We start from the raw sequence: 23414 nt of genomic DNA, 5'->3' as shown, positions 1-23414 counted from the left end.
ACTTCAAAGGATCTGAGAGTTTTTTCCTTTCAGGTTTTTGGATTAAGGATAAATAGTTGATCTGGAAAATCCCTGGTTCCCCAACATCTTGGACAGAGGATACTCAACTTGCATATTATTAAAAGTGCTTTTACCGCCTCACAGGTACACATTATTTTCACTTCAAATATGGGTGCAATTTACTGCATCAGACTACACCCAGTTAATACAGATGCACTTGCCATATTATCTATTTGACTCGGCGGGATGCATTTGGTGAGAAAGGTCGGTTCTTATAGCTAGAAACAGTACTGCATTTTCAAAATCAGACCATGTAAAAAGACTAAGTGACTTTTAAAATGACCATTGATAGGACAGTGGCCAAGTCCAAGTTGTTACTTAGAGCCATAAAGGCAATGACTGCACAGTGAGGTCCGGCTGCTCCACAGAGTTAAGATGCTCTGACGTGTGGTGGGCAGCCTGGGCTCACTCTCCTCTCTGCCCGTGTGAAGCAGGACTAAGGCACACGTGGGGAATCCTGCATGCGAATCTGGCACAGTTGCCTTGAGTCTAAAATGGGACACAGTCCCACGTCTGTGCAATCTGAGTTTAGACTCTGAGTGTTATTCATAGACTGCCGACCATACCATGATTCTTCTTTCCTGAAGACCAGTAGAGAATCTATGTGTGCCATAAATTCTAAAGTATGTTTCATATATTGTACTTAGACTGACCATTTTAATTAAGTGCACCGAATGGGTGACCCAAACACACTACGTTTTAAAAGCCAATTAATTCAATAAAGAATCGTGATGTTTGCCTACTGGTAGGGGCAGAACCTTCACAGCTTCACTCCGTCTGCAGGCTCCCCACCTCCCCACCGCATCTACAGTCACTAAAGTCAGGTCCATTGCTAGCAACCTGGACTCCACTCAAGTCTGACAGGGGCAGGTAATTTATCTTTTTTTTTTTTCAATTAGCACTGTTACTGTTCTTGGATTTGTAATAGCACATTCTTTCCTAGGTTTACTTGGAAATGATCAATAAAACAAACGGGTGAGCAACGTTTGTGAGCCGTGGAATGGACCTGGCAGATTTGAGCACCACTGGGAAGCCAACTTGTTCCACTATTAAACCTTCAAGACTCAAGGCCATTACTGAAGCAGACGGGGACCTCAGGCTCCTCTCCGTCAATCTACTCAAGTTCCCACCAACTCTTCTCCAGTCCCTGCCTCCATGGAGAACAGGCCCCTGCCTTGCCCTGAAGAGTAACAGGATCTCTGGCCAGACTGAGGCTTTTCCTAATCGCACTTGTCAATACAGGTCATGGAGAAATGGATGGATTCTTATCAAGTTAGTTCATAAGCTACTAACAAAATAAGTGCCCCGGCAGGCAGTGACCAGACCTACTGTCCAGAATATTCCTCATGAAAGCCAAGGACATCATTAGTGTCCAAGCAAATCCATACCCTTGACAACTGTCCATCAAACTTCCTGCTGACTACGGACTTCTTCCTTCAGCATCTCCTCTCTTTCCTCCCCTCCCTCCTCCCCAGTAAATGGGTGCAGACTGGCTCACTCGATGTGGTTATTGATCAGGTTCTCTAGGACAGCGGGTCTCAACCTGTCCGTCTCAAACCCTTTTGGGGTTGAACGACCCTTTCACAGGGGTCACCTAAGACATTCAGAAAACAGATATTTACATTATGACTCATAACAGTAGCAAATTTAGTTACGAAGTGGCAATGAAAATACCGTTATGGTTGGGGGTCACCACAAGGGGAGGAACTGTATTAAAGGGTCACAGCGTTAGGAAGGTTGAGAAGCACTGTTCTATGGGGAAGGTGTGCTGGCTAGATTTATGACAACTTGATACAAACTATAGTCATCGGAGAGGAGGAAACCTCCATTGAGAAAATGCCCACATAGGATCAGGATGTGGGTCAGCATGTGGAGCAATTTTCTCAATTAGTGATCCATGAAAGAGGGCCCAGCCCACTGCATGGGGGCCATCCCTGGTCTGGTGATACTGAGTTCTGTAAGAAAGCAAGCTGAGCACGCCATGGGAAGCAAGCCAGTACATGGCGCCCCTGGATCACTTCCATGTCAGTTCCCACCTCCAGGTTCCTGTCCTGTTTGCGTTCCTTTGATGATGAACAGTGATGCGGAAGGGTAAGCCGGTAAACCCATGCATTTGGGTCATGGTGTTTTATCACAGCAACATAAACCCTAACTGAGACAGAGGGCACATCACGTCATGTCAGTTTCCTGCTGAGAATAGCGCCCAGAAATAACGCCCAGCTTCCACAGATGGGATGTCCTTGCTGGTTTCCATTGTGAGGCCTGCTTTCTGTAACAGACGGTGTTTCCAAATGGCAATGCTCTCTGATTCAGAAATACAAACACCACTTCAGAGACTTATTTTACAATTCATCTCCTGATTTATCATGACTGAGGAGGTCAGCTTCCAGATTTCCTATTCTAAATCGCTTTTGAACAGATTTACAAACACTAAGGACTAGCTTTCATCTGGACCAGAACAAACTCGAAATATGGCGCGCTCTCTCTCTCTCTCTCTCTCTCTCTCTCTCTCTCTGTCTGTCTGTCTGTCTGTCTCTCTCTCTCTGTCTCTCTCTCTCTCTCTGTCTCTCTCTCTCTCTCTCTCACACACACACACACACACACGCGCGCGCGCGCGCGCGCGCGTGCGAGCACACAGCTTTCCTATTAAATGTAAACAGTCAGCAGTCCCAAAATATCCCAAATCAATTATTTCTGAAAGAATACACAGGTGTTGGGGTGATATTAGAGTTATAAAAAGAAAATGGCAAATTATGTTTTCATGGGCCAGCTGCTCATCTGATGTGATGCTGGAGAAGGCCCTCCTTTGCTCTGAGACTCAATCAGCAAATCAATTACCATCACGCCCTTGCTGCCAACAGACTGGCTGCTGTCTCCAGCCACCCCAGTACCCGGTGAGTCTCCCATCTTGGATGCCTAGTCCTTACCTTCAGCCTAAGCCTTCACTGGCTTCCACCAGTCCTGGCATCAGGGGGCCACTTGCAGTTAAGGGTTAGCAGCTCCCAAAGGAGTGGCGTTGCCATCTTGCCCTCTGCGTATCGCTCTTTGCTCAGTCCTAGACCACTCCAGAAGCTGGGCTTAGCTCAGCCACAGTGGGGTGCTGATGGTATGGTGATCTGTCACTCCCAGAGGGAAATGGATATGACAAGGCAAAGCAGATGGTCCCCAACGGGACACATCCCTGAAGTCTCCCTGCCAACGGTGTTGGTGCCTTTCAAATATGCTGCAGGATACTGGAGACAGAAATGGTGTCCCCTTCACTATATCCTTCCACTGCTACAACACGCCCAGCTCACACACTCACCCAAGTCAAGGGTTTTCTGATAGCAGTGAAGCACAGCTTGCTTTGCTGGGGGGAAAATCAGCTCGACTAAGCCATCCTGAGACAGCAGCCATTATGGTGAAGGCTTCTAAGTCTGTCAGTAACTCTTCTTGTCAGTTAGCTCACCTCAGAAGGCAGCTAGCCTCCTGCCCATGGATGCTCACACATCCCTAGGATGGACAAAGACAGATACCATGCATTTGGCCCATTTTGGAGACAGAGACAGCCAGCAGGCCCCAAGGGGAGATTTAAGACATTTTTCACCCACTGTTTGGCATCCAACAATAATGGAATGTTTTCTTTCAAACTACAAATAAACCCACAAATGACTATCTGTCTAAGTTCTGCCTCTGACCATAAAGCAAATCATGGAACATTTATGGGCCGTGAGTTTCTCTCCTGAAGCTCAAGAGGGGGTTAACTTGGAAGAGTCTAAGGACCTTTTGGCACTTCAGTTCTAAACTTGGGAGGATTCTTCCCAACACTCTGACAAACTAAATCTATCCTTATCCATTCTCTGTCAGCACAAGCTGAAGCTAGATAGCCCATGACTGTGCCCTGGGCTGCTTACCTTCTCCACTGGTGTGTGTTCCTCGTGGGTGACACCAGCCTTTCTTGACTCATTTTTAGACCTGCTCAGCCTTCTGGACACTTTTTCTCTGAGGAGAGTGGCGTATCCGATGTGCTCGTAGATGGGATTTGTGGTCATTTTTGCAATGTACTCAGCAGCCTTGGTCTCTATGTAGAGCGTGATCAAGCCATCTGTCACCAGGTCGTGAATGGATTCGAACCTCTTCTCACCCACAAAATGCTTCCCATCATGGAAGAGCCGGTAGTTTAAGGTCTGGTTTCCAAACCTGCTCGCCAGAAAGCCAAGGATTACAACCGGTGAGATAACACGGGGAAAGTGAGGTAGCTTCCAGAACATTCCATTTGTTGGGCCTGGAGCGGGTGCTTGGATCTCATCTCAGAGATCCTGTGAGATGGGTACTGTGATTATCTCTATTTAACAGGAGAAGCAACAGAGTCACAAAGAGCTGCCGCTCCCTGTTGGAACCCACGGGTCTGGAAGGAAGCAGACGGGATCTAACCTCGGGTATGCATTTGGGAACAATCCTATGAGTCACTCAGGACACTGGATCATTCCATTCTCATTTATACAAACACATCATTTATAAACTTCCTTAATGGGAGGTGACCATTACCTCTGCAAGGGATACTAACACCAAAGACCTCTGATGCCCTTTATTATCTTACCAGTCTTTGACTGCAACCCCATCTCTACCATCCCGGTTAATGAAGCAGTAGAGAAGCATCAGCTAGGTGCTAAATGTACCATCAATCCTGGCATCCCCCAGTCTCACCTGCATGACTATCTGTGCCTACTCTGGGGTGCCAGGAGATAGAAAAATGCTCTGCCTATCCAGAGTTCTTAACAGCTTTTGACCTAATCCCTCATCACTGAGCCACATAAGACATGCTCTGGGCATCTCCAGTTGCAACTCGGAAAGCGTCTTTGTGAGGTCACTCTGTGGAGACGGTTGGATACATGCCCTTCGTGAGCTGTCCTGGGAAGGCTTTTCTCGTATCCATTCTTTCTATGGAGAGAGCTCTAATCAATTTCCAGGAGCACACAGGAAGGCTCTGCGGGGAGCTAACGGCCTGGTATATACAAGTGACCCCAGCAATGCCTCAGCACTTACGGTGGCCAATCTTGGGAGGAACCTGCCCTGTTGACTTGCTGGCCCACACGGCAAGTTTGGGGTCAAGGTGGTCCCCGAGAAGTCAAGAATGGTGGGCTGCATGTCTGTGAAGCACTCACACTGACAATCTGCAAGTCTTCAGCCAGGCAAACAGATGCTTGACCTCTGGCCTCCAGCTGGTGCTTAAACAGTAAACTGCAAGGTAATCTGAGTGGGAGCGATTGAGCAGAGCCAGCATCTGGGATGTGGGGCAGGTTCTGGAAGGGGGCAGCAAAGGTGTCTGCAAAGCAGAGCTGGTGCGCCCGCTGCCTCTGTACTGCACACTTAGGCGGATAGAGATGGTGAATTTCAGATTATGTGCATTTTACTGTACTAGGGAATTGAGGAAGCCCTGAGCGTGTGAAGTCCTGAATGGATGTGTGTAGTCAACATTGACACATCCATGTCAAAGACCCCATAGCCTCAGACTCATTGGGAAAATGGCAAAATCCTACCCCATAATCCCTAGGAGCTTCAAGAACACTTAGCAAGCATGAATATTGACACTGTGCCCAGAAAATGTCCACCATAGCTCTCTCTCCCTGGAAGGTTAAAGCCTAAAGGCTACTCCCTTACAGAGACAGCTCCCACTGAGATTCTTAGACTCTGCCTCCTTGTTCAGCTGTATGCAATAGCGCCATGTCCCTAGTCAACACTACATTATAAAGATGTGCTTCTGAGATGCCGCCATTTCTCCACCAGAGAATTCGGCCATCTGATCTCAGCCTTTCTGTTCTCTCTTCATTGTTTCACCATCCCAGTCAGGTCTCTTCATGGAGCATGCCATACTTTTTAAAAATTGGAAAATCATAAAAGCCACTTTCAAGAGCCATGAGTGGAACACAGCTCACCTCAGTGCCAGCGTGTAGCATCCCGGCTGCCGTTGGCTCTCTCGAAGGATGTAGGCACCCTCTACTCCGCCTAGAAGCTCATCAGCCTGCTCCCGGGAGATGATCCCATGAAACCTGGAGGGACAAGGCAGTCACTGCACTGAGCAGACTGTACAAAGCAGATACTATGAGGACTAGGCTGAAAACTGTGGTTACTAGGTCCCCTAGTATCTCCATTGGAATGAGAGAGGTGTGATTACGGCTCATCATGAAGACCCTCTTGTATTACCTCCCTGTATTCCCAACAGGAAGATGCACACTCCACCTGGCTTTCTGCTCCTGTCTTTGCTCTCAGGCTGAAAATGAAGATCTAAATGAAAGCTAGGTTATGGCTCCTCTCAAACCATGGGGAATAACAAAAGAGCAATTACCAATTTAGCTTTCAGCTCAAACACAGAGAACCGTGGATTATCCTGATTGCAAATGAACACTTATTGATTAGCAACCTGCTTGCTTCTGGTACTGGGCATCGTTAATTTTAGAGACTCATTCTCTGGGAAGAAGGGCTGGCTAGAAGCCACGTTCTTCCAGTGTTTTACATTAGAGATTAATTGTTTAGGTGGGTGTTTGGGAAAAGAATCTACATTTCCATTTCTAATGATAATGTTTGTCTCTGATTTCTCTGTTACAAAATGAACACACACACAAACACAGAGACGGATGGATGGAGAGAGAGAGAGAGAGAGAGAGAGAGTATGGCACACTGAGTGGAACCTCTGGCTAATCAAAGACTGCATTGGCCTTCTGAAGGTAGTTGTCTGAGACCTAGAATGTGGATAGTGACTAGTGGGGGTGAAGGCAGGTGACTGGGTGGATCTATTTGTCCTTCTACCTTTAAGAAAAGATGAAGGCTCACAGCCATCACTAACAATTTTTTGTTCTGTTTGTTTTGAGACAGTGTCTTTATTATGCAGCCTTGCCCATCCCGGAACTCTTTACATAGACCAGACTGGCCTTGAACACACTGAGATCCACTTGTCTGTCTCCCGAGTGTGCACCCATGCCCAGCTTTTATGATTTTTCTTTGTTCTTTCTGTCATCACTATCAGTTCTATCTTTTGTGTCTCTAAGATGCACGGCCTTGAGCATGTGAAGAGACCAGTGCCCAGCGACTCTAAACTCCTGGAAGAGGGGTAAATACCCCTTTCTAGAGTTACCTAGTGGTAGAAAACTTTGGGGGAGTAATCATGCAAAGAATTTTCTGAGCATAAAAAAGAAAATAACATTTACTGCCTCCTCTCTGGCCACGAATATAAATATTAGGCTGGAAGACAAATGTGATAAAGGGGTGTGTATGTGGTGTGTGTGTGTGTGTGTGTGTGTGTGTGTGTGGTATATCTATGTATGTGTGTGTGTGTGGTATGTCTATGTATGTGTGGTGTGTGTGTGTGTGTGGTATGTCTATGTATGTGTGTGTGTATGTGGTGTATGTGTGTGTGTGTGGTGTATGTTTTGTGTGTGTGTGTGTGTGTGTGTGTGTGTGTGTGTTAGTGTCTGTTTTGTTGTGTTATTCTAATACTCTTCTTTTCAATAGTGGCTCTTCTAGCTGACATTGTGGTCCTAGAGGAGCAAATAAGCCAGCAGCATCAATGGTTTTATATGAAAATCTCAGCCTGTAGGTCAAGGTGATGACAGCTTGGGGATGAGGGCTTATGCTCTGCTAAGTTCTGGTTTTAAGTCTCAGTAACTGGGGCTTAGAGTAGCACTGTTGGGGAACACTGGGGTGAATGCTGAGCTGTAAGAGCAGCAGCCCTCTTGCACAGTCAGAGACCAAGATTTCCATGAAGAAGAACGAGACAGAGGAGTCTGGCTTGGCCAAGACCATTGGGTCTAAGTGGTTCTTGTACACTGTATATGAAATTGACCGCCAAGGAACAGAGGGGTTTAGGGTTTTGTGAGTGAGGCCACTGGACTCTTGAGACATTGTGGAGAAGCCTCCTGTGTAGCATGAGCACTGGCAGGGAGAGCACTCTGTAGTGGTCGATTCAGGTACAAAAGTGTATGTGGTAGTGTTTTCCTGTTTGCCCTCTCTTTTAAAAAAATTGTTCAATCTGCAAGTAACTTTGAAGTTAGATGGAGAATCAAAGCCAAGTGGCTACACAGGCCAGCTATCAGAGGGTGGGTGAGAAGGGAACCTACACTCCCGGGTGGGCGCTGGCTGGCGGGAGGCTCAAAGTCTGATATTCTTAGAGGAGGCTCCAGAGTGCAGCTGTGCACACTGGGAAGGAGCAGTAGGCTAGGATGACTGGACAGTCCACCAACCATGAAGCCAAGGTTCTTCTGGGTATGAAGATGAGAGGGAAGGTCTGATTGGCTAAGAGAGTACAGGAAGTGACCTTGAAAGAGCTTTTGCCTCATCATGCCTCTAGGCTGACCTTAGAAAGTGACTTATGTACCTTCCCCCTTTGCACCATTCCATAGTCCTCTCTCTTTAAAGAGAGTCAAATGACTTCGCTAGTTGTGGTGTTTGCCTGCTGCTAGAGTACAAAGGTAATCAAACAGAGCTAGAGGAGGAGTTAAAAGGACAAAGTGGCCCGGATAGAAAGAGAATAAAGATGGGCTTAGCAATGGACTAAGCTAGATAAAAAGCTGGCGGATACATCCAAGCCTACAGAATGATCCTTTTGGTTTTCCAACACTACAGGAGAAAGGGATGCTTTTCCTGAGCACTGTGCTATGAGATTCACGATGGTCAGGCATTCAACTGAAGTGTGACATCTTTGACACCTACATGTTTGTATTGTATCAGGGTAGACAGTAAATGAAATGCTGGCGGAGAGCCTTCCTTTTCAAACACTGGCCAGGCACCCGGAAGCTGGCTCTGAGGAGAGAAGTACTACACAGGCCTCTCCCTCTCCCCCACCTTGGTGGGAACCAGGTACCTGAGTGTGGGAAGGAAAGCTCAATACAAATGTGTCTGATTGCATTTATTCTTCTTACTAAACTCTTACACAGCAGACATGTGACAAAGACAATGTTAGGGAATAGTTAATAGTTAAATTTGAATGACATATGAAACAACTACTTATTAAATTGTTAAAACAAATAATGGTATAATACATACTCTCTTCCATAATATTTTGGTCTGTTTTCCACCTATATTAAAAAAGAAGAAAAATGTTAATAATGCATTTGAATTCAAATCAGCTGGATAAAAACGTGATTCAGATAAACAGCTAGTGTTCTGGTTGTAATTTTACTATAGACTCATTCAGCAAATCAGAGATCCACGAAGCTTTGGAATTAATCAACACATCCTAATGGATAGAAACGATCTAGAATCATTATATTTCTATATTCATTAGGCTCATTTTCCATCTAAACCAAATCAACCCGATAAAGAATTTTCAAAAGGATAAATGCCTTTTTTTTCCTCCAAAGGAAACAATGTGTTGCTTATTTAACAGTGAGGAATTTACAAGAACATTTTAACTTCACTCTAAGAGATAAAGCAACTACTTCTAACATGAATAAAACATAGGCCTTTATTTCAATCTTCACTTAATTGTTTTGTTTTGCACTTATAAATAAACAAGGGTTTGCACCTGGATAAAAGAAAAAAGTAAACGCCATATGGTTTCTTCTCAAATAAAGTTGGTATTTTAGCATTGTCCTTTATTTTGCAAACAGATGCCTAGTGATGGGACCCTGAGGCCCAACACAGCGGGCAAGACTGAGGTGCCTACATCGGATCAGATCACACTTGTCGTCTATCACAGAAGAATGTTGATCTCTGATCGTTCGCAGAATTGGTTTGATCAGATACGGGCGTAGATTTTCACATGTGGCTCTCATCCTGCTTTAATTCTTGGGACAGTCCGAACACAGCTGAGCCATGTGAAGTTGGAAGTCTTACTGATGGCTGCACATCTGGAAACACATTTGTGTCTGTTCCCTGGTGTAGGAGAGGAGCCTGGCAGGTGTTTTGTTCGTAGTCAGTTCTGTTCACAGCCAAATAGACTGTTCTCCTAATAAGGCTCACAGACAAGCATCACAGTGGTTGGATTTCCAGGCGCCAGGCGGGTATCTGGTGTATTGCCCTCTCCCCTCTATCCTAAAGGACAGATAGGCCATAGGATATTATAGACCATGAGGAAGGCTCAGAAAGGAGACCCAGGGCTCTGAAGACCACTTCATCAACTATCTCGGACAAATCTAACTCACACCCAGATAATGAGGACAGCATGGTAGTCGGAGCTGACTCCTGACTCCCGCAATGTAGCTAGGAGGTTAACAACTGTGGAATGTAATCTTCTTAACATGTGTTCTCTCTCCTGTGCACTTTAGACCTGAAACGTGCTCAATCAAAAGACTGCTCATAACTTTTGATCTTGGAGGTGTGAAGGCTACTGCATATTTTTTTTTGTGAAAATACGTATTTAAACGATGTCATTAGCTAGCGCACAGAGTGAGTGAAGGGGTCCCTTCCTAGCAGGTGTCTTTTCTATAAGTGCCATGTTCTATTGTCACTTTCTTTACCCAACAGTAACTTTTTAAATGTGAGCTGGAAATTGTCACAGACATCATCCTACTGGCTTTTGCAGTCCTTATTCACGTGATACCACTGATGCTCACTTGCCACATCTGGGTGGGCCTCAGAGACATCTTGAAACGCTCTGAGATCTGCGAAAGCAATGCATAGCGGTGAAGTATCTTCCCGTTCTCGGAGATCTAACAGTCCAGAGTTAGAAGTGGTTCATTCTTTAGAAAAGTCTTCACTTACATCTTTTTGGCTAATCTATAACACAAGGAGCAAAATCCGAGTGCAGCTTTCCACCCTGCTCCATTCCCCTACCCTCGCTTCTCCCACAGGAGATGAGGAACTAATCAATCTTCTCATGTGGACAGCATGGCAGGTAAAGCTGACTCTTGACCACTGCAATGTAGGTAAGAGGTTAACCAGTATGGGATTTAATTGATTCTTAATAATACAATCGTTCGCTCGTCACTTATGAAAGCACACATCATACGCGTCAGCTTCAGGGCTCTGTGCTTAGCCCTGTCATTGTTCACACAGTGATGGCCAAGCAAATACAGACAGGACACAGCTACAAAGAGATCCTGGGTTTCTGTGCTCACAACATGTGGAGAACACAAGGAGAAATCTAATGTCGACTGCCAAATAGGGAAATCAATACAGTGTCTTAGAGCCTCCCTCATAAGATCTTGCCCAGAGGAGACTTCATTCCAAGTAAGGGACAAAACCCTTATGTGTGAAACCACTAGAACATCACCCAGGAACACCAAGTCACAAAGGACACTGTGTACATGGAATGTCTCCAGAGAAGAGACCCAAATGTCTCCGGGGAAGTATGGTGAAATTATTAGTCAGAATTCAAATGTAGGTAGGCACCCCGGTTTCCTTCATGTCTGCTTCATTTGGGAGCGTTACAGAGGAGGACAGGAAAGATGGATGCAAGAGAGAGGGAGACAGGGATGCACTGGGCCCCACGGCCAAGCTCTCACTGAGCAAAGCTGTTGGATAACAATCAGATCCAATGTTTTCCCTTTATCCTCTTGGTAGCTCTTACGAAATACCTATTTATAATTTTCATGATAAAGAGAGAGAACGGCTGGTGTTAAAGGGTTAAAACCCAGCCTTTTTTCATTTTTCTAAACTTGTTTGTTGGCAGAAGTCTCAGCTAGAACCTACACTCTAGCAGCCCAGCTAGTTAGTTATAGGACTCTGGGAAAGCCTCAGAGCCTCAACATTTCTTCAGGCTGGATGAGAATATATCCTTGGATGTAGACAAAGCATCAGCTTGGTATCAAGGCTTAGAGGGATAGGGTACTGTCAGGTGACTGTCCATCCTCTAAACTGTGGGCTAGTAGAACCCAACATGCTCTATCCCCAGGCACAACTCCACTAGTCATGAGATTCAGACTGTCTGTCTCTGTCTGTCTCTGTCTCTGTCTCTCTCTCTCTCTGTTCATATGTTTATAACATATGTGCATGACACGTGTGCATGCCCACGGGTGCACACAGAGACCAGGGCGAGGGGAGGACACCGGGGGTCTTCCTCTATCATTCTCTTCCTCATTCTTTGAGAGTGAGACTCTCACTGGATCTGGAGGGTTTTGTTTTATTTTGTTTTTCCTTGGGAGGGAATCCTTCCCTGGCGGTCGCATCTTCCCTCCCTCTGGTTTTATTCTCAGAGCCTCTCCATGCCTGGCACAGGGTAGAGACACACGCATCTGAGCCTCATGCAACCCTACAAAATGAACTAGGTATTGAGAGCCTACTCCACTCACATGGCAAAAAGGATCGACTTCTTGCTTAAAGCACCCAAAAGATCAAATTTCTAAATGATGTTAAAATCCTCCTCAATAACCATTGAACGCTGTAATGAGAATATTTGTGTAATGCAAAACAGTATAGGATTAATTTTCTAAATGTTTAACACTCAATAGAGTAATGTATTTATATGCCTCTGTGCGGTATGCAGCGAACGGACTTGGGATGTCATTACCCTTCTCAACTGAGTGCATACCATAATAAAAATAATAGTGGAATACTCTTGGCAAAGATATGAACGCTACCCAGTAACTGGAGCAGACTTGGCGGTGGCCTCGGGTGTGCCCAAGCTTAACAACCACCAACCACAATTCCTTAGGGAGAAGAAGGGGATTGTACTCTATGCTTAGACTCAGGCCAATGAGGGCAACACGGAGATGGGGAAGAAGCCTCCTTCCACAGCCCAGCCTCCTCCTACTCAGAGTATCTCGGGATAGGGATAGGGTGTCACCAGGTCACCAGGACAGGAGCCTTGCCCTCACCATGGAGTGTGAATCTGTACCTCAAAGAGGAGTCACAAGAGTATTAGAGTTTTAGAAGGGGCCAGGCATCTGAGAGCTTGGCACAGTAGGCTGTTAGCTGAGGAAAGATGATGGCTAAATGGCTAGTAAGCCACTGTAGCAGACAGTCAGTATTCAGAGAGCCAGGGCTCTCTGCTCGGCAGAAGTGTGTGGCAAGGTGAGGACTATGGATATAGGCCTTAACTCACTGGGGATCCACCTCCTGCACATCTCTGGGGAGGGTATTAAACTTCCCTGCTTCTCGTTTTCTCCAATCTTTAATAATATGGGTGCTATCAAGCATGCTATTTTAATATGACGGCTTCAGAGATGAGATGAGGCATTGCCTATTAAAAACTGTGAGACTTGTAAGAGACCAACACTGGTCTTACATTGCTGAGTACTACAATTATACTATGTTCTGTGTGCATTATCTCATTAGAGATGGCTCAGTGGTTAGGAGTGCTGACTGCTCTTCCAGAGGTCCTGAGTTCAAATCCCAGCAACCACATGGCAGTTCACAACCATATATGTATATATATTCTTTAAAAAAAGACCTCTATAACACAAGGAGGGTAAGTGAGACTCAGGGCAAGCACCACATTGGGCATAACACCCTTGGTCCCAGGGCTTCTCTGCTGTTCCAGTAAAGACTGAACAATCTTAAGGCTTTGGTTGACTCTCAAAATTCCTCACTTTAGCTAATTTGCTTATCTGGAGGCCTTTGGGTTTCTCCCTGATGTGATGAACACCTTCCAACCTCTTCCCAGTGATTTCAATTCTATCAGAGAGTTAGCTAATGCCGATAAATTTGCCCCATTGTCCTGATATTCTGAGTCTCGAATTCTTTTCTTGTGATTTAGAATTACATTTCTCCCCAAACTTCTTCCAGCTTTATTCTGCTAATTTTAGGGAAGACTTTTCAGTAGTTTGTAAAGCCTGGAAGAACATTCTGGTGACAGCTGCACTGTGAGAGACAGGAGGTATAATCCTTAAATGAGTTTCTTTATAGTCAGATTATTGTTGCTTAGATAAACACACATTCTTTTATATTCAATACAAAGACATTTAAAGAACATCATTGAGTCTTCTGTAAACAAGGTTTCCAATTATTGGGAAAAAACAAAGCTTGTATAATCCCTCAGCAGATGGTATATGTTAAGTTTATACTTAACAGAAATAATTTTAAAAACCTAATTTAGGAGCCTTTTGCGTGAGGCCACCAGACTGCTGAGTCCTCTGAGATATGGATCAAATGTGGGAAGGAAGGAAGGCCTTTGATGGGAGATTTGGGCTGGTCATACTGGGGTGATTTCACCCAAAAAAATTAAGGATGGTTAATTCCTTTCTAATTAGAAACCAAAGATCTCTACTGAAAAGAATATCAAGTAAAAGCCCAGGAATTTCATTCTTATAACTCAAAGTGAATGGTATAGAGGGAAAACCACAGCACATCCAAATCCCTCATGTCTTTCTAAAACCCCAAAGCCTTATTTTCCCCAGGGCGTAACTCTAAGCTGTTCTGAACCTGTGAGTGAACCCCGAGAGATGACCCCCCTCCTTTCTTGATCAGAGTGTATTATGACAATGCACTGTCCGCAGGCCGAAGAAATAGCACAATGGCTAAGGGCAGTTGTTGCTCTTGCTGAGGACCTGGGTTTATTTCCCCCACATTGTGGATCACAGCTCTGGTTCCAGGGGATCTGACACCCCCTCTGGCCTCCATGGGTATTGCGCACACATACACACACACACACACACACACACACACACACACACACACAGAGGCAAGTCACTCATACACATGAAATAAGAAGAGGAATAAAAAAATCTATCCAGACCTGCTGTGGTCAACTTTGAGCAGTCATTGTGACCTCGCTCGCTCGCTCACTGAGCGCACAGTAGGGAAGGGTGAGAACTGGGTGAAAACATTCTGCTGTGAACAGACACACAGGTGGCCTGAAGCAGCTCCATTTGTTTGGTTTGCTTTCTGCCTGTAATGTCTCTTCTTAGATTTTCTTAGAAATCTGACTTAAAAACCAGTGACGCTCATATAAAAATTAAAAGACTTTTTCTTAGACCAGCAGTTCCCAACTGTAAAGAGATGACTCTCTCCACCCCATGACTCCCCAGGCATACTCAACCAAGGTACAGATGGTGTTGGCTATTCTGACTCTGTGGGTGGGGGTGGGCGATGGTTTTGGGTCTGTAGTTTGGGATGTCGATAAACAGGCTGCAACATGTCCGCTCTAAGAGGCTAGTAGTGGAAAAGTCTGCTTGGGAATAAAAGAGCTTTGCACCTTTGACTATTTTCAAGAAAGTTACTAATAAACAAAAAATGCTAATAAGCAACAAATGCTTTGAAAGCCAGAAGTAGAGTGGAGTTTAAAGAAGAAAACAGGAATATTTATTTCTTATAATACTGGTCTAAAAGTATGTTTAAGAATAAGACTATATTTGCAAAATGCCACCAACAGATCCCAGTAGCACAGAGGAACATGAACTAGATCAGACTAAAATGCTAATAAAGTTAATAAGAGAGCCTACTCCCTGATTGGAAGAAATATAAATGCTGTCAAGAGTAAAAACCAAAATGAGCAAACACACTAGACGAAAACTTTAAGGAGTAGGGGCATGGACTAGACATACTATGGTTAGACATACTGTATGCATACATAAACCACTGCAGAAGCTCCCAGCTGTTGTGGGATTGGCTCCTTTGCAATTCTGCCCTGGATGGTGTGGTGGAATAGCCTCGAGCAGACAGTGTCCAAGCACAGAAGACATCCTGGAATAAGAGCCTGAAGCTTTGTTTAAATATTTGTCTGAGATGGATGTCAATATTACTAGAACCCTTTAGATATGCAACCATAAAACACACATCACGATGAGGGGGAATACGTGATGCCCGGATTTCTTATGTGCACATCTGAAAAGCAACGGAAGAACAGTTACACCCTGACATGCACATCCACTGGTTCCTCCCTTGCATACTGGGCCTGTGCTTCTGGTTCTGATCTTCTTTTAGGGCTACTGACCCTGACCCAGAGTGTCCCTGTGGGCAGGGCCAGGAGAAGCAGAGGAGGAGACTACTGCACAGGTTCCTTCTGTGCAGGTGCCTTACTTAGCCAACAAGTAGCCAGCAGAGGCTATCATCCCACTGCATGTGAGCAGAGGAAGACTTGTGAGGTTATATTCCCTGAAGGCCATGGAAAAGCATGAGGTTGACACACAGACCAGCATCTGGTGGATGCTGATAATCTACACAGGGAGGAAGGGGAATTTCCAGAGGACAGAAGAAAATACAACCACAGAAAACATTGGCTCTCCTGGAATCCATTGGATTCACATCTCATGAAAAATCTCAAATACTATCCATTCTAGCACCCTGTTTGAGTGAATGGCATAGCAAATCTGCTCACAGGACAAATTTTTGGGCCAAAGGCTTTTGTGGATGGATTGATGTCCCCCTTTCTCCACAGGAAGTCCCTCTTGGCTACAGGAGGTAGCCACTTCAGTCTCCACATCCCCTGCTGCCAAGGTCATCCCCAGATTCCCCAGAGCCTCCCAGATCTCTGGCTAGCCCCAGAGATTCCCTCACTGATTTCTGTTCTCTTTACCAGCACCCCTGAGCCCCATCTCCCCATACCTGATTCCCATTCCTCTCCCCACCCCCACTCCCATCCAATTCTCTCCCTCCATCCACCTCTGATGTCTACTTTATTTCCTTTTCTGAGTGAGATTCCCTTGGGCCCTCCTTGTTACTTAGCTTCTTCGGGCCTGTGGATTGTAGCACGGTTATCCTGTACTTTCTGACTAATGTCCACTTATAAGTGAATACATACCCTAGGTGTCTTTCTGGGTCTGGGATGATATTCTTTAGTTCCATCCATTTGCCTGCAAATTTCATGTTTTTGTTTTTAATAGCTAAGTAGTAATCCGTTGTGTAGATGTACCATATTTTCTTTATCCACTCTTTAGAGCATGCAGGGTGTGGAGGCCTCCTCCACATTTGTAGCAGATGTGCAGCTTGGTCTTCATGAGGGTCCTCTAACAATTGGAGTGGGTGTTGTCTCTGACTCTATTGCCTGCCATCGGATCCCTTTCCCCCTGGCTGGACTGCCTGGTCTGGGCTCAGTGAGAGAGGATGTGCCTAGCCCTGCTGTCTCAGGGCAGGACACCTGAGAAGAATAGGAGGGGTGATGGGGGGAGGGACTTCAGAGGGTAGGACCGGGGGCGGGGTCTGTAACCAGGATATAGAGTGAATCAATAAATACATTAATGAATTAATGAAAAAAAAAGAAAATGTGCTCGCCATACTTAGTGTCTCAGCACCTCTGCAGGTAACTTTACCCAAGGCTCCTGGGCACTGTCATTCCCAGTGTGCCCCTTCCCTCTTTCTTCCTATATCTACCATCATGAATATAGTCTCTGGGTCCACGAAAATAGTATTTTCACTGATCCTGTCTGAACTTTCCTCATCCCCAGATCTGTTTTATACTGAACAGAAAAGACAGGCCTCATCCCATGGCTGAATGCTCCAAACCCCTCTCAGTTTCCTCCCTGCTGGGGGTGGGGACCTCACAGGACTTAGTGGGATCTTCTTGGACCTCTCCACTGAGGAACAGCGTTTTCTCCCCCACCCTGCAAACACTGTACTACGTGGGGCAACCTCCATCCACAAAGAGAAAAAGGCTCTGCTCTTTCTCACCTGTGTCTCCTGGCTCTGAATCTTTAGATTCCAATATCTAGCCTGGAACAACTGCAGAAGCCAAAAGGTAAGAGCGGATCAGGGCAGGGAGCGGGAGAAGCTCTAGGGATGACCATAGTAGGTGCTGTGAAAGGAGAAAATAGGGGTGTATGATGGAGGGTGGGGTGGTATAGGGTGAGAGGTTGAGGAAAGATGAGTAACACTAAGGCTGTTTGAAAAACTCAAAGGAAAATACTATTTTATAAGCTTACTTAAAAATACAAAAGTACACCGTGTATGTATGTTTATGGGTGGGCAAGTGTCTGTGTGTGATGTGTGTCTCTGTCTCTGTCTCTGTCTCTCTGTCTCTCTGTCTCTCTCTCTCTCTCTCTCTCTCTCTCTCTCTCTCTCTCTCTCTGTGTGTGTGTGTGTGTGTGTGTGTGTGTGTGTGTGTGTGAAGATCAAGTCTTTTCCTTGGGGATAATGTTGCTGTCTGAGCATCATGGTCCCGTTTCTTCTTCAGGCCTGCAGCATGCTTTACATATGTTCTCCCACCTGACTGGTGGGCTGGGTGCCTTTGCATCTCTCTCATAGTGCAGGAGGCTGCAGCTTAGAGTGGTTCCCAGTTAGTTCTCACGGTTCAGTAGAGCTAAGGCTGAAGCCCAGCCCTGACTTCAGGTCTGACTCTCATTTCTCTCCATCACAATGATTTCTATAAAATCTAGACGCTTGTATGTTTTTTTTTTAAAGTGCCTAATGCTCTGCTTCCAGAGTAAGCGCTCCCCCAAGAACTCCACATCAGAGAAATAAGATAGTGAGAGTTCTTTATGAATGCTTGTCCTTCTGATCATTCTGAACTACACACTTCGGTTTCCTGAGCATGGCCTGTGGGCTTCCACTGCCACCAGACGGGGAGCCTGACTCCTGCCTGTCAGGGCCCAGTATCCTAGAGAACGGCTTTGCTTCTCAGCCTTCTCTGCCTGCACAAGTAATCTTGGCTTTCTTGATGCTTTTGTGCGGAAATCTCCACAGATCTGGCTGGGCACATGAAAGGCTGGAAGGTATTCACAGCAGGCAGGCCCACACCCTGCTGACATTCCACAGCGTTTTACAGTAGATCGATTTGCTCATCCTTCATCGCCCGCCCATCCAACTTTTAAAACTATGTATTTCAAAGCAGAGGGCTTAGCGTGCTTCTTTCCAAACATTTAAATGCAAATCATTAGTCAGTATCAATGGCTATTGGACTTTGTGACACAAGTTTTCCTCCTGAAATTAAAACCAGTATAGTTTACATGTCCAGGAGGCAGCACTGGTCACTTTTACTAGCAGGATGAGGGGGAAGGGCCCTGAATGCCTGCTTCTTGCTGCTGTCTTGGCCTTTCTTGCCAGTGTGCATGTGCTAAGCATGAAGGGCTGGCTGTCCCTTCAAATGGCTGGGAGTGGCTTCCTTCCTCAGCTCCGGGCCCTGGTTTCCTTCTCCCTTTGCAGTGTCTAGGAGAGGGCAAGAATGAATGCCAGTACTTTCTCTGTGTGACTGCCAGGCCTGCCTCTAATCTAACCACTTAATATCTATCAATTCACTTTAAAGTTACTGTTGGTGCACAATTAGCGGCCAACAAAGTTCTCCTGAAAGGATTGGACTGGATAGAGTTTAGGCTTTGAGGACCATATAGTCTCTGTCTCAAGGACTCAGTTCACCCGAAAACGATTGACCATTTCTTTATTCTGATGAAACTTATTACAAAACCATTCAGTGGATTATTATGTGCCAATCCCTCAGCTAGGCTAACAAAGGTGGGTGTCCCATTAACAAACATCTTACACTCAGCACAAGAAGTAAAACCTTTCATCCTTCCCAAGCCTCTATCTCACGGTGGGCCAAGTTTTATTTGTGTGCGGGCCTCTCTATTTGCTGCATTGAGTGGAAGACAGCTTTAATTTTTTTAAAAGATTTATTTATTATATATAAGTACACTGTAGCTGTCTTAGTTCACACCAGAAGAGGACATCAGATCCCATTACAGATGGTTGTGAACCACCATGTGGTTGCTGGGAATTGAACTCAGGACCTCTGGAAGAGCAGTCAGTGCTCTTAACCACTGAGCAATCTCTCCAGCCCCCCACAGCTTTAATTTTTAAGCAAGATACGCCAAGTCAGCCTAAAGCTCTGTTAACTAAGGCAGGAAGGGCTCGATTACACATGTGTGTAACAGAGATTACAGGGACACGAACGAGTCGCACATGTGTCCTTAGGGAAGTAATGGAGATATCCAGCCTGTCCTCGAGAAGCCACGGAACCTCGAGGGCCACAACTGAGCAAACGGATATTCAGGAATGTAGTTAAGTACTTGGTAGAAATAGCCAGGGAGACACTGGAACAATCCATCACACGATCGATGTGTAATTACCTAACGGGACACAAGGTGCTGGATGCAAACCAATACGCCTTTGTCAGGCTTCTCCTGGGTTATTTAATTTCCTTCCACAGGAGATAGGGAGATGACATTGGCCGTGTGAATAAGGAGGAAGGAAGAGATACCATCACTACAGTGAAACTTGCTGTCCTGTCCAAAAACAAGACCTGGAGACACGGTACCTTTAGAGTTGATGACAAGCAAGGCTGTGACTGTGAGAAGGCACAGCCAGAGATTACTGCTCACCCACGGCTCGGCCAACATTGTCCTGGAGACAACAGAGAAGCAGGAACCAAGGCGAGGGTGCAGATCTGGGAGCAGGAGTAATGGACTGGCTTTCATCAGCCAAACAGTTGTGTAAATCCCACATTAGGAGACGATTGTTAAGCACTAAGTAAAGGAGCTTGGATCTCAGGGGTGAAAATGTTAGTTACAGTCTTCCTGGCACAGTCAAGTGAGTTTATTATTATTAAGGCAGCGATTTTTTTTCTAAGCAGAAAGAAATCAAGCAAGGAGGTTTAATATATAGTCACTGATAAAGGAAATATGCGAACTATCCCAAAAGGGGTGGGGTTCATAACAGAATACTTGAAGTATGAATAAACGGGAGTTTGACTCGTTAGATCTGAGCTTGAATATTCTCCTCACCTGTAATACAAAACAGCGACAGCAAGTATAAGGTTAGAACAGAACGGGTGGAGGCAGGAGACGGCTGAGTCAGGCACTGTCCACAGATGATATTTATACAAGGATTCCTATTTGATCTCTGTACCATAAGAAAGTATGTGAAAGAACCTAGCGAAGAAGAAAGGCAAGATGCTTGTAATGGACGGAAGTAACATCTAGGAGGAAGGGTAGAGCAGAAGCAGAGTGCCAGAGGAGGCCTGGATGTTTACTTTCAAATCCATTGGAAATACAGTGCAGAGATGGTCCATTGGTCCATCCAAAGGTCTTGATTCCTGTGTCCTCAGGATATAGGGAGCAGGTGCAATGGGACGCAGAACAGAGCAAAAGCAGTACCGAGAGCACTGGTCCTCACACTTGAGGCAATGGCTGGCCTCCATCTTCAGCTTCTTATTCAGCAGGTCCAGGCTGGGACAGACAGCATGCATTTCTGGAAGGTTCCCACGTGATGCCCTTCCCGCCCAGGAATCGCACCTTGAGGGGCACTGTGTTAGAAGTCCTGTCCTGCACGTGGATCGTCTAGGTGGGAATGTGGTCTCACCTCTCCTGTGCTGTCTGTCCCCATGGGAGTGCTGCAAGGAGCAGGATAAAGGAGCTGTTCGGCCAAGGCTCAGGACACAGGAAGTACCTTTCCACAGCACTAGAAGACTGACCATAAACCAAAGATAGGTGACCCTAAAGATTTAGGTGACATTAAAGTTGAGACTGACTAAAATAGCACCATCAACATTTTTCTGCGGGAAAAGTGAGTCAGGATTTGAAAATGGTCTTCAAGCATTAAGACATTTGGTTAACTAGGACACATTCCCCTGGGAGACATGGCTCTTCAGGGGCAAGGTGCAATGTGTCTTAGTCAGAATTATTTCTCTGATACACTTTAACAAGGGGAGCAAAAATCTGGAATCATGTCTTTAAACCCCAGAGGTTCTGTGTTCATATTGCTCTTGCCACTTCCCAAGAGCCCTCTCCAATCTCCGAGCCACAGCATGGGTGGGCTAAAGTAAAGCTGGCCTCTCCTGCCTCTGCCTCTGCCTCTGCCTCCGCCTCCGTGTCTGTCTGTCTGTCTGTCTGTCTGTCTCTGTGTGTGTGTGTGTGTGTGTGTGTGTGTGTGTGTGTGTGTGTGTGTGTGTGTACGTGGTACCTAAACTACACCTTGCTAAAGGCATTCATCCATTCACCAGGCTGGGTCATCTCCGTTTCTGCTCAATGGCCCCACTTCTCAGCACTGTTGTAGTTGGGGGTGGGGAACTCAAACCACAGAAGTAGCCTAAAGCTGGCCTTCCGAAGAGCAGAGATTTCGCATTGTGTCTTAGTGTATTACTCATGCCTTGCCTCATAGGCAGGCGGTAGAAATGGATCATGCTGTCCCAGGCTAGGGAAGGGTGGCAGGACACATGCTGAGGTATATGATGGGATTGGTGATTCTTTCTTTTTCTAGAATAGTGGAATGCTCACACCAGTGTGATTGTATAAAAGCAGGATACACACATCCCAATTAGATATTAAAAAACAGAAACCACATGTGAGGTTAAAGAAACTTGGCCTATTATCACTTGCCCTGTGAGTGACCCTACATTTTCCTCAGCCTACTTTCACCTCCACCCAAGTGCGGATGCACTGCAGTTCTGCTCTCTCCTGGCTCCCTATCACCCTGCTTCCTCTCTGTCCCTTGGCTCTGAGCTTCAAGACTATACAGCAGTTGGGTTTCCAAAACTCAGGCCTACCCTTTGGGAGTTTACCTCAGAATGACTGTGTATGTGTATCTCCAGATGCAGCTGTGGGTCTGTATTACCTTAGAAGAAGTTCAAAGTATTCCAAAGATAGTAAATCCTTGCTTAGAGAGGAGAGATCAAAGTATTCTCTGTCTGTCTGTCTGTCTGTCTGCCTCTCTCTCTCTCTCTCTCCCCCCCTTCTCTTCCTCCCCTCCCTCACTCTCTCCATCTCTGGAGGTAGGGAGTATTAACATTCTGTCTAAGCTCCACCCCCACAGTTACCTGATAACAGCCACATATGCCTGACACTATAAAAGGAGCTGCTTGCCCCCTCCTCACTCTCTTGCTCTCTTGCTCTACCCTTTCCCCTTCTCTCCCCATTCTCTTTCTCTTCTCTCCATGTGCTAATGCTGGCCTCTACTTCTCTCTCTCTCTCTCTCTCTCTCTCTCTCTCTCTACCCTCCTCTGCCCCTACTACCCTTTTAACTCCCCTCCCCATGCCCTGATACCCTGAATAAACTCTATTCTATACTATGCCGTCCTGTGGCTGGTCCCTCAGGGGGAAGGGATGTCTCAGCATGGGCGCACAGAGGCACCCCCTTCCCCCACACCTCTGTAGAACATATTCCCTCTCTCTTTATCTTTTATAAACAGGTCAAGGAGGGTCTCCCTGTCCTAGAACCCACAGAGATCTTCCTGCCTCTACCTCTCCAAGTACTAGGATTTAAAAGTATGTATAGCCATGTCCGGTCGGTCAGTAGAGTTCCTGCCTTGCATGCACGGAGCCCATCAGTTTGATGCCCAACAATACATACACTGAGCATGGTGGCATATGTATATAATCCCATAATTCAGGAGGAGGATGAAGAACAGATACTGGATGTTCAAGTTATCCTCAGCTGCGTGGTGAGGTCTAGCAGGAACAAAGTGTCACAAAAGCAAAGGAAAGGAAAAGGACGGGGAACACATATAAAATTTTCTATCTTTAAGTAGAAAAGAAGCTCATATGTCAATTCTTCCACCATACGATAGTCAGTCTAAGACTAAAGGAAGTCTAAGTAAAGGCAAGATAATGTGACGAAGGAAGGCTGGCTGTGTTGGT

General features: G+C 45.8%; 1 protein-coding gene across 4 annotated transcripts in view; it reads right to left on the bottom strand.

Annotated features, from left to right (window-relative positions):
• Chn2 (chimerin 2) overlaps window positions 1–23414 on the bottom strand; it is a 259262-nt gene that overhangs the window by 74214 nt on the left and 161634 nt on the right. For all 4 annotated transcript variants that reach the window (XM_087659490.1, NM_032084.2, XM_087659491.1 and 1 more), the window contains 3 exon segments: window positions 9079–9110; window positions 5976–6089; window positions 3954–4239 (listed from right to left, as the gene is read on the bottom strand). In XM_087659490.1, coding sequence (XP_087515616.1) covers window positions 3954–4239; window positions 5976–6089; window positions 9079–9110 — 432 coding nt within the window.

The sequence above is a fragment of the Rattus norvegicus genome, chromosome 4 (assembly GCF_021556685.1).
Source record: "Rattus norvegicus strain SHRSP/BbbUtx chromosome 4, alternate assembly SHRSP_T2T, whole genome shotgun sequence".
In the NCBI taxonomy this organism is placed as follows: Eukaryota; Metazoa; Chordata; class Mammalia; order Rodentia; family Muridae; genus Rattus; species Rattus norvegicus.
This window is presented reverse-complemented; position numbering and strand designations above follow the sequence as displayed.